General features: G+C 40.3%; 1 protein-coding gene across 3 annotated transcripts in view; it reads right to left on the reverse strand.

Annotated features, from left to right (window-relative positions):
- Positions 1-12,646, reverse strand: part of stab1 (stabilin 1) — a 327,280-nt gene that overhangs the window by 58,352 nt on the left and 256,282 nt on the right. For all 3 annotated transcript variants that reach the window (XM_030133489.1, XM_030133487.1, XM_030133488.1), the window contains 3 exons: positions 12,231-12,347; positions 8,907-9,039; positions 8,745-8,805 (listed from right to left, as the gene is read on the reverse strand). In XM_030133489.1, coding sequence (XP_029989349.1) covers positions 8,745-8,805; positions 8,907-9,039; positions 12,231-12,347 — 311 coding nt within the window. The remainder of the gene's footprint in view (positions 1-8,744; positions 8,806-8,906; positions 9,040-12,230; positions 12,348-12,646) is intronic.

Raw genomic sequence — 12,646 nt, forward strand, 5'->3', positions numbered from 1 at the left:
TTTCCTTGCCTGAAAAATGTATTGTATGTAGTTCATTGTCTATAGACCGCTACAACTTACGTCATCAATACCGGAAGTACACAAATACGATGCCATATTGGAAGACAAAAGTGGAGGCAAGAGATAGAGTTTGTGTTTAGCAGCTGCTTTATCAGTGATATAGATATTTTAAGCGGGTTATTAGTGACAGTTTTTTTTTTTTTCATTTATATATGGCAGACTATTTTCAAACTCTGAACCCTGCTGAAAGGTAACAGTATGCTAAGAAACTGGCTATGATTGCTGGATTTGAACCTTACAAAGACACTGGTGCTGAGTGGGAGCAGGAACACCTAAAATTAATAACAATTAAATTTTTCAGATATATTATATGCCAAAGCAATCATTATTTTAGATGCATAAACACACATCTTTTTTGGCCTTTCTTCATATCACTACCACTACACAAAGTAGACCTACAGTCACCTGTTGCGGTTCTTGAGTCACAGCTCACGGTACAGTCTGAACCGTACCGTGACACAAGAACTGCAATACAGAGCAAACAATGTGCTGTTGCATCACTATTGTTCACCACTTAGGGGTCCACAGTCACTGCCCCGTGACTCAATCACATGACATTTTCACCACGTCGTACCCATCGGAAGTCGGTCACGTAGACCACTGGGGAAAATCGCATTTGAAAGTGCAGACTTGAAACACTCTCCCACTTTTTATTTGATGTTGATAGAACAAAGACAACTGGAGATATGACGGTTTGAACTCGAAGCAAACAAACATGAGTAAAAGTATGAAAATGAGGTGGCACGAGTGTTATATTTCTGACCATAGCTACGTCCTTATTCATCCTTTTTCATCCTTTTTCAAAACGGAAAAAAATGGCAGAATCTGTGGATTCTAATCCACAGACTGCATTAGCATTACAGGTAAGGGTTAGAATGACCCCCACCTGAACCGAATGTGGAAACTGGGAGGACCAGGAGTGGGGTGGTGGGGGGAGGGGGGGGAGAAAACCAAAGAAAACGCTTATGTAAAGATATGCTTTTATGTCAAATATTTGAGTATAGTTTTAATTTATTACAATTTTGATTTTATATACCTTGTATTTGGGACCAAAATTCACAATTTAAAGTCTTTGAAAAGGTTCATTAAGCATCTTTGTGTTATTTATACAATAAATACCATACATTTTTCAAATCAGATTTTATATTTTTTTGTGTGTTTTTTGGCCTTTTGTGTTGATATAGTAGGTTGAAGTGAAACAATAATAGACAGATGATATAGATGAAATTGTGCTAAAAAAAGATACCAAACATGGGTATAGTAAACATTTCTTTATATAATATATAAAGGTAAAATCAAAAGCACTCAAAAACGGCCAAAATAGGCTCAGACCCCTAACGGTTAATGGTTATACGTAATATACAGGCGACAGGTGACCGTAGGTCTGCTACCATACTCAGTACTGAGTCTCTGGGCACTGAGAACCTCACATTTTTCTCCATTGTTGGTTAAAACACAGGGGATCCTGTAGAAAGATTTCTTTTCACCATGTCCCACTCTGTTCGAGCAGCCTATAATTGCACAAAAGTTAACAATAACTACAATACAAGAAAAGCACTCGGAGAGCGCAGACCGCCGCCAAGACACATCTGCCCCCCCTCCTGTGTTTGTTTGTTTGTTAGCAAGATAATTCAAAAAGCTATGGACGTATTTTCCTGAAATTTTCAGGAAATGTTGATACTGGCACAAGGAAGAAATGATTAAATTTTGGTAGTGATTGTGGGTGGGGGGGTCCACGGGGGGGCACCACTGATCGGCCTTGGCGGAGGTCTGCGCTATCTTTTTTAGAAAAGCACTTGGAGAGTGCAGACCTCCGCCAAGGCCGATCAGTGGTGCCCCCACATGGACCCCCCCACCCCCCACCCCTGATCACCACCAAAATTTAATCATTTCTTCCTTGTGCCAGAATCAACATTTCCTGAAAATTTCATGAAAATCCGTCCATAACTTTTTGAGTTATCTTGCTAACAAACAAGCATGCATGCACGCATGCAAACACACAAAGCAAAGCGATCACAATAACTCCTGGCGGAGGTAATAACTACAATCTCTAACAAGCCTGGCACTCTTCTTTCTTGCTTGTGGTTTGTCATCCAATATGGCAGCACAAACATAAATCACGTGACCCCTGATGTCATGTGGTAGCGGTCTATAGTTCTCTACAAATCTATACTCTATGTTTGTTTTCCAAACTTATATGAGCAGGCTGTTTAATGTACATTTTTTTAGGCCTAACCAGGCTCACCTGTGATTTTAGGGGCTTGTATGATGGTGGTAACCTTAGGGGGCTTATGACGACTGATGGATTATCAGGGTCTTTTGATGGCAACTGACATCGCAGACTGATTTTCTGCATGTAGTTTATTTTGAATGGAAGAATTGCCTATATTCGCATTACATTTTCACCATATAGTAGGCTATATTGACAAAAAACGCTTCTCTCTATCATTTTACTCAAAGCTGGGTCTTAAATACAGGTCTAACATTTGTAATGAACAAAGACATAAAACTTTGCTGCTCTATGGTGATTTAATACTGTATACACCTTGGCCCCAACTGACGTTCATTCAATTAAAAGGAGCATTACCCCGTCCCAAGATGGTGGCTCCACTGACGCATGCTGAGGGGCTGGATGCAACATCTATTATATATATCCATATGTCCAGTGGATACAGGTTAGAAGTTGTGAAAATTTCGTGTAAGGTCTGCTGTATAATAAAGGAATAGAACCCTGGAGTTGGACGTTGAAAGTATATCAAGTTTCACTTTCATTTCACGCCAGCATTAGTTATGTTAGTTATGGACATCCCCCCTCCTGCTACAACTAACCCCCCCAAAACATCTCCCCCCTCTGTAGATAGATAGATAGGTAGGTAGACAGATAGGTAGGTAGATAGATAGATAGATAGATAGATAGATAGATAGATAGATAGATAGATAGATAGATAGATAGATAGATAGATAGATAGATAGATAGATAGATAGATAGATAGATAGATAGATAGATAGATAGATAGATAGATAGATAGACAGATACCAGTGGCTGGAAAAGGCTGGACTGAAAGACATCACAAGCACTACTCATGAGGCCTTTTTCCATCAAAATCCCAGGAACTTTATTACCAGGAACTTATTAACCAGGAACTTATTTGGGTCAAAGAGTTCCTGGTAATTGCATTTCAGAGTCATAAAACTTATGTAAAATCCCCCGACTCTTTCATCAGTGCCAACACTTTGACATTTCTGGTTTTGTTTCAGAAACAGCTGGATCAATTATCGTAATACCCGTGTTCGCCTCAAACATCTTGAGTGAATCTTATTTGAAATAACCACAAACCTCCACAAATATTCCCATCAACCTGGTCAATATTAAATGATACAGCTATAAATACTACAATATAAACATTATTGTTATCATGTAATGTTAAATGGTTTGGCTTGGGTTCACACTTCCTCTACATGGTTATTTCTTAACTGTGGAAAACCTAAATATCATCATAAATATGTCCTATAATAAAAGAAACTAAATATTCAATGTTTCACTGTAAAAGTAGGTGTAAAACCAGATGTAAAATGAAGGTATTTCTAGTTATTAACATTTACTGTCATGCTTTTATACATTATTTAACATCTGTTTTTAAGAAATTGTCTTGGACTTACACTGCAAAAATCAAAATCTTACCAAGTGTATTATTCTCATTTACTAGTCAAAATATCTCATCACACTTAAAATAAGACATAATCACCTACAGAGTAACTTGTAAGGGAGATAAAAGAATTTATTTTTAGACAATAGATCTCGAAAATCTTATTTCAAGAAATCTTAGAGAGATAATTTTCACTTGTTCCATTCGCAGATTTTTTTGGTAAATTGAGAAAAAAAAAAATAAAATCTTGAATTAAGCAAAAAAATCTGCCAATGGAGGACACACCTGTCATACCTGCTGCCAGACGCTAGTCTGGTCTTGTCTGTCTTTTATGTTTTGTTTGTCACTTCCTGTTTTATTTTGTTAAGTTTTCCCTCATGTGTCTTGTCTGTCGTCTTTACTTCCTGTTCCCCGTTCATCCTGACCTCCGTCCTGATTACCTGTCTCCGCCCTGATTTGTTTCACCTGTGTCTAGTTGTCTTCCCTCCCTTTTGTGTATTTAAACCCTGTCTCTCCCCTAGGTCAATCGCCAGTTTGTAACTCTAGCAGTTCAGACCAGCGTTTTGACCTCGTTTGTTCGTTTGCCTGCCTGTTTTTGACCTGTTTTTGGATCCCTCGGTTTTTCGTCTTCTGCCTGCTCCCTGTCTGGTTTTTGTCTGCCTCTCCTGATTCCTGGTTTTGACCTTCTCGCCCTGACTATCGGTACGTGAGTTTTGTCTTGTCCTTATGTCCTGTCGCCCGAGAATTTGCCTGCCTGTGTATGACCTGTTTCCGTCCCTGACCTCCCTTTGCTTCTCCCTAGTCGGGAGAGAAACCCCAAACACTGTACGGGGAGACGGGCTGTCGCCCCCGATCCAGAGAACGAATCAGAGAAGGATATCAACTACCATTATCCTCAAGATTCTGTCACTGTTCGTTATTTTCCACCTGTGTGTGATAAATAAACCTTTTGAATTATATTTTTGGCGTTTGAGTTCTGCATTTGGATTCTGTGTTTGTACTAGCACCATTACAACACCCAGTATTGAGGACATTGATCTGGACCATTTGGTCAATCTTTGACTTGCTGTGGATTAATAATGTTGCTTGTTGCTAAATGTGAACTTTGTAATTTGTGGTTATTCATTTTCATGTGCCCTTTTGGAAGTTTGAGCCCCTGCCCCTTTATAGCTCTCTGCATGGCCCTGCCATCTGGAATACATTTTCAATGAAGTTAACTATTATTACATATTCACAATTTCTGTTTAAAAATGGTAGAACATGTATTTTCAACTTTTCATTCCTTAAACTAAATCACATCTAACTCTAAGTGGGATGGATAGTTCTTAGGGATGTCCGATAATATCGGCCCACCGATATCATCGGCCCGATATTGGCAGAAACATGTAATATCGGTAAATATCGGTATCATTTTTTTTGCCTGTCATTAAAACCGATAAAATAATGCTTTGATTTCACCGGCATTTACCGACGTGTAAATGAAGCAGTGTTTGTAGCTGAAAGAAATGTCCAGTTTTCAAAATTGTACAGTAGAGTTGCCACACTGTAATAGACTCATGGAGGGAGGGAGAGAAAATAAATAAATATGGCATTTTTTCCACAACTTAACTCTTTCCTCGCCAATGACGAGATTTTCTGTCAGTCCGTGTTTTCACTGTTATACTGTAGTTGAAGCTGTTGCGGATCGTGTGAATTACTTTCCTTAGTCCAAAAACAAACAATTAAGCAGCTTTTTCGGAAAAATGACGGACCGGGTTTAACGTTTTCGCACTGGAGTCTCCGTATCCCATGGCAACGCATCCAGTGGCAGTCACTGTGAATGAGGAAATGCAGATCCTGCAGGAACTGCGCGCAGTTTCAAAAGCCTTAAAGATGATTATGGAGACAGAGTCTGACAATTCAATATATGATGGAGCTACAGAAGAACCATTTAGAGACAGGAACGGAGAAACAGAAGGTGAGGGAGACGGACACGGAACACGGGAAACACGGATCGGCTCAGGTCCGACACGGAGATGAGGAAGAGGAAGGGCACGGCGCGACACGGAGAAAATGACAGACAGGAGGAAGAGAAAAGAGACATTTATAGAGGACATTCAAGGAGAAGACAGACACACAGACATGGGACAAGACAAAGGACAGCTAGTCTGCATCTGTTAGACAGAGTGAGTTCAGATTCAGACTGTGGACACAGAACAGATTCAGCTGTATAATGTCAGCAGGGACACAGGTAATACACTGTTTGATTTGGCTTATGTATGAAATAAATAAATAAATAAATAAATAAATAAATAAATACATAAATTCATACATAGATAAATAACTACATGTCCATATAATTATTTACAGCTCAAACACAGCAGCTGGTCCAACAGGAGGACCTGGTACAGCCAAGGAAAGGCCAGAAATCTACAGTATTTAGTGCATTTGTTTCTTTTTTTCTTGAAAATGAGGAATATTGAAGTGTTTATATCAAAAAACTAAACTAATATGTGGAAGACTTATAACTAATGTATGTAAATGTGATAAGTTTAGAAGGAACCTGGTGCTTTAGGAGATGTTTGGTCTAAAGTTTGGTGTAGATTCCTCTAATATTTTGTGGAATGATGGGATATCTTAGAGCTGTTTGTTATTATTATTGTTGTTATTATTATTTTATTTTGTGATTTTGAATGCAGTGTTACTGTTGGTAAATGAGAAAGAGCCAAAAATGTAAATAGGAAATCAATTTTATCTTGAATATCAATATCTTTGGAAAAAAAATGCCGTTTTCTCAGTTTTTTGCTCAAAATTCAGTTTTTTCCTGAAAATGACCAATATTCAAATGTTAATATCTCACAAACGAATGAAGATAGAATAAAATCGTTTCTTGTGTTTAAAAGTTGAAGTTCTGTTCTTTCTTTTGATGTATTCAGTGTTCACATACTCCTAACACAACATTTTCAGTGAGCCTCCAAAGATTAGTAAAAATGACCAAAAAGGCTGGCACTGCCTACCAACTCACTGGAAAATGCTCTGGTGGGGAAAGAGTTAAGTTGAAGTATGTATTCTTTGCACAGACAGTGTTTACATTTTAAAAGCCTTGTTGCATTTGAGAATGCATCCAGTGGGGCATCACAGTAAAATTAGGCATGATGTGTTAATTCCATGACAGGAGATATGTGATGTTACCTAAAATTAGTTTAATATCCCACATATATCGACAGCAATATCGGTAGATATCGGAATCAGAAATTAAACGTTGGACAATATCGGCATATCGGTTTTTGGCAAAAAAGCCAATATCGGACATCCCTAATAGTTCTTTTTCATTTCTATTGTTTTATAGATATAGTCCAGGTTCAACCCTAAAGTCATACAGATTTACTCAAATGACTGCATTTAATTCGACTATATATTACTTATAAAAGTACTTATACTCATATTTTGATGCTTTGTAAATGAACAGACAGTATTAGGTGAGATCTTTTTTTATTAAAAATTGAAACAAAACAAAAGGTGCAAAAAAAACAAGGTGACTTGAGATTAAAAGGGAAATAAACATGTGTGAAAGGTTCAGGCTTCTGGACCAGTGTCTGGACCAGCTGGTCTAGGACAGCCAGTCTGGAACTCCATGGTCCCTGTCTGTTTTTCGCTTTTCTACAGGAAAAGTAATAAGAATGCTAAAATGAATAACAGAACACATGATGACAGATTCCTACTACTATCATGTGACATGTGAAATATCTTACCTGGGCCATTGTAAAGAGCAGGAGACAATGGATGAGGACACAAACGAGCCACAGGTTCGGAAAAAGAGGCGAGTCCGTCTGGTCCATTTCAGATGGAAATCACAATACATAAAGAATAAATCTGTGTTCCGCTCACGGCGACAACACGAATGCATCCAGTTCTCTGATTTAGGTTTAGTGTCAGACTGTTGACCAGTTAGCATTAGGTTAACCGGACTTCACTTTTGACTAAACAGCTGATGTGCCGCTGACTACTGTTATAGCATGGAACCAACTAAACAGTGAATATTTCTGTGATATTCATACCATTGGTTTGTTCGACAGTCGGATCATCTGCAACCGTTGTGGTCCTTCAGGTTCTTTTAATCCTGCATATGTTTCGTCGGGTTTTCTCGTATATCTTTAGGCATGTGTCTTACATTTGGCTCTGACAGCTTTTACTTTAACCTCGCTTGATTCATGTCGGCGATTCAAAGTCCATCTGAATTTCCTCATCGTCTGTCCACTTGTAGCTTCTCTTTTGGTCCATTTTCCGATTTATCAAAATTAAAAGCTTGTGGAAATTAAATGAATGAATTAAATATTGGTGGGTGAACGGAATGTGGAAATGCTGTGAGTGTAGTCCACCACTCAGTGTTCTGCAGCACACAGCCCCGCCCCTTAGAGTTCCTGGTAATCTGAAAAGTACTACCTCCCTACCAGGAACTTCTTCAGGGAAAATTTGGGGCCAGGGGAAAATTATTTTCAGTGCAAACACACCGGGGCTTTTGAAAGTTCAGGGTAATGCTCAAAGTTCCCACAAAAGTTCTCGTGGTGGAAAAGGGCCTATGGCTGCACAAGAATAAGCCCTGAACATCAGAGCAATAGAGCATAGAGCAGGACTAGACTGGGACAAAAAGTGCTTGATTGATGTGAACTTTATATCACAATTGTGTTTAAAGTAAAGAATACATATGTGTTATTCAGCTTACAACAACATCACCACCTTCTTTACACAGTGTTACATCTGCCTCAACATTTTCTACCTCAGTCTCTGGCTCGCGTACCATGTTACTGGTGATTTCACTTTTTCCATCCTCATCAGACTCACTGTCAAACTTGCGCTGGTCCCATTCCACCTGCTGTTGCTGTGAGGGACCCAATGAAGCAGCAATCACATTGCTACCCCGGGCCCTGCAGCAAACATCAACACAACTCCTGAAACATCTGAAACCCTGTGAAACCCTTTGAAACCCTATGAAACCCCGTGAAGCATGGTGAAACCCTGTGAAACCCTGTGAAATGCAGTGAAACCTTGTGAACTCACCGGTCCAGTGAACGTGCAGGTGGAAAAGTCACTGCATCCTCCATTTGTCTCCGTCACACACCTGGATCAGACATGGACATTTACATAAACATCTGTCTGTTTTGAAGTGAAAGGTAACAAAACAGAAATACATCAGTCAGGGAGGGGGGAGAACATGTCCACCTGTTGATGGGCTCACATGAGACGCCGTCTCCTTGGTAACCAGTATGGCAGCTGCAGTTGATCATCAACCCTGTCTGATTACAGTCTGCATCGAGGTGACAGCCTCCATTATACTCAGAGCAAAGGTCAGGAGCTGATGGGCACAAGATAACGGAGACACACAGTTACATTTACAACAGAGATAATGAGGACAGACAGGAGACAGACAGAGGATACAGACAGGAGACAGACAGAGGAGACAGACAGGAGGCAGACAGAAGACAGACAGGAGACAGACAGAGGAGACAGACAGGAGACAGACAGAGGAGACAGACAGGAGGCAGACAGAAGACAGACAGGAGACAGACAGAGGAGACAGACAGAGGAGACAGACAGGAGACAGACAGGAGAGGAGACAGACAGGAGGCAGACAGGAGACAGACAGAGGAGACAGACAGGAGGCAGACAGAAGACAGACAGGAGACAGACAGAGGAGACAGACAGGAGACAGACAGAGGAGACAGACAGGAGGCAGACAGAAGACAGACAGGAGACAGACAGAGGAGACAGACAGAGGAGACAGACAGGAGACAGACAGGAGAGGAGACAGACAGGAGGCAGACAGGAGACAGACAGAGGAGACAGACAGGAGGCAGACAGAAGACAGACAGGAGACAGACAGAGGAGACAGACAGGAGGCAGACAGAAGACAGACAGGAGACAGACAGAGGAGACAGACAGGAGACAGACATTTACATTTACACACCTGGGTTTACCTAGATTATTCAACAAAGATAATGAGGACAGACAGAGGAGACTCTGACCCTAACCCTAACCCTGACCCTAACCCTAACCTTGACTGTAACCCTAATCTGGACCTGTCCAGTAGAAACACTTTAACATGACTCTGGTCTTTCTTTACATCCTCAGTCTTCCTCACAGGTTAAAATGTTATTAGTGGTGATAGGTCCTTTTATGAATTTTTTAACTAGACTTGATAAAACACCAGTGCGAGTGTCAACACGCCCACACATGGCAGGCGGGTGTGGCCTCTTTTCATCTGTCTTCATTGGTTCTAAAGAGCAGCTGTTGTGCTGTTGGGGTTGTACATTATGGGCCAGATCTACTAAAGGTTTGGGTGTATAAAAATGTGTGCAAACTCATTGCACATGCAAAAAAATTTACAAACTGATTTACTAACAGTGTGCACTAAGGGTTGTGTCTTTCAAAGGTGCAAACTAGCACATCTGCATCCAGTTAGTATGTTTGCCACAATGAATATGCAATATGGGGTGCATACATGCAGTTCTAAGTGTACTGGGAGAGGAAAATGTAAATATATTAATTTAGCACACGCAAAGTGATTTATCAACCATGAAAGCATTTTTGCTCATAGAAACTGCGTCTATATTTACCACGTCTCAAAGGGAGGTGCAAACAGTTTGTACACAATTGTGCACACATGGCTGTGGCTGAAACAATGAAACGAGATGCAGAGAACACATTTTTCACCCTCATGTGAACATTTTTGGAATGATGGAAGAAAAAATAATTCAAAATGTATGTATTCTCTTTCTGAAAAGTGCATCCATATACTCCTCCTTTTTCTTTGACTCATTACTCACAGGTGGTCACTCACTCACTCTCAAACTTTTCTCCGGTTTTGACCAGTCTTCCAGCTCCGCCTCCTCCAGTATGCTCACCTCACGCTTCAAACTGTTGTTTTTTTTGCTAACTTCTGCCATGAGACATGTGCAGTGTGTGAACATTTTCCTCCTGCCCAATGCCTCCCCAGTGATGCTAAAAATTGACAGGCAATCGGACACTCCCTCCTTAAAAAAAAAAAAAAAAGAAAAATGAACAGCTCTTTACAAAGACTCGGTTCCCATCGTTCATTTCAAAGAGCCGTTCAAAAGATTAGATTCGTTCATGAATGTCACATCACTACTACAGTGTGACAAAATTATGTGTGCCTGACAGTCATTCAGTCCAACAACCCCCACAGCCCCCCACCTCTAAAATGAACAATAAATTAATGAATGAGTCATGCAATACCTTCTATGACTAAACTCCTCCAACGTTACATTTCCGTGCGTCTGGAACATTCAGCACACTGTTACTGTCAGAAAGTCTATTTAATTTCCGGAACTTTTATTTTGAAGTTGATGTGCACTTTGCCGTAGTGCTGTCTTTTCCACTGTCGGCAGATGTGCATGAGTAATGGGGAAATGGTCCATGTGCGTGCATGACGCAGTGTGAGTAATTATGCCTTAATTTGTTTATATCTATCTGTTATGGCATTGCTCAGTTGTTTGTGAATGTTTCCAATGTTTCCGATGCTGGTTAGTGTTACTCAAGTGTATTAACATTATGGGGAATCTGTTAACTAATGTCACGAAGCTGTTAAATGGGCATTAGTGAGTGTTAGCTTAGCTTGTTTATTTTCCGTGCACTTACTTGTGATAAACCTTGAGTTATACTCGCTACCCAACTCCAGACCATTTATGTGTACCGTTTACTTTTACAATCTGACTCCTGTTCATCACGCTAATTGTAATTTGGCATGGGAGCTCCGCGTGTTCAATTCATACGTGTTGTGTCCGTACCGCAAATGTTGCGCTGTTTACCCACAAGAGGGCACCAGAGACCGCTAAATAATTTTACATAGCTTGTGTGCATCTCTGTTGTACTTTCTTTGTATTTGAAAGTGTGAGATGTTGATTGAAGCACATGTACTGTGATTTTTCTTTATTAATATATTGATTAATCTTCTTTTTGTATTTTTATAGAACCACACACCCCCATGCATGTAAACATATAAACCTTTGGGAATAAATGACTCCTGAACCAACTCTCTGACCGCAGTTTCTCTTCAGTGACATCCTATCTGATCTGAACTAGCAATCCAGAGTTCCATACTCTTTCACAGTTACCATTAGTGCTGGTGTGTCCCAGAGCAAATTTTCCAACATATTATCTCCAGTATTGCATGCAAAATCCTCATTTAAATTGGGCGGTTTCCAAGATTTTGCACCTGTTGACATTTGCGCAAGCAATCTTAGTAAATCACCTGCAAACCGCAGTTCAACCCCATATGGAAAATTCTAGATTGCACATGCTAATTAGTACACGCAAATTGGGACCTTAGTAGATCCGGCCCTTTGAGTATTTCAGTTAATTCTTGTCTTTAGTACCAGAGGGAGGATGCATCCCACCAGTGGAACTGACCACCACAGTCACACAGCTGCATCATACAAGCATTTGGTTAGATTGACTAAACAACCTAACAACCAATCACAGCAGAGTGTCCATCCAGCTGATCCAGTACCAGAGGTGAGGACTCACGTGGTTCTGGGATGCAGAAAGTACCATTTCCCTGGTATCCAGATTTGCACTGACAGCCAACAGAGGGCAGACAAGTGGCCTGAGGATGGCATTGACGACACTCCTCTGGGAGGGAACCTGCACACAGCACAGATACACAACACATACATAACACAGACAAACAACAGACATAAACACACAGACACAACAGAGACACACAACAGAGACACACAACAGACACACAGACACACAACAGATATACAACAGATACACAACAGACATAAACACACAAACATACAACGGAAACACAACAGACACACAACAGAAACACAGCAGACACAAAGCAGACACACAACAGACATAAACACACAGACACACAACAGATACACAACAGACATAAACACAGACACACAACAGAAACACAACAGACACAAAAC

Source organism: Sphaeramia orbicularis, chromosome 5 (genome assembly GCF_902148855.1).
Source record: "Sphaeramia orbicularis chromosome 5, fSphaOr1.1, whole genome shotgun sequence".
Classification (NCBI taxonomy): Eukaryota; Metazoa; Chordata; class Actinopteri; order Kurtiformes; family Apogonidae; genus Sphaeramia; species Sphaeramia orbicularis.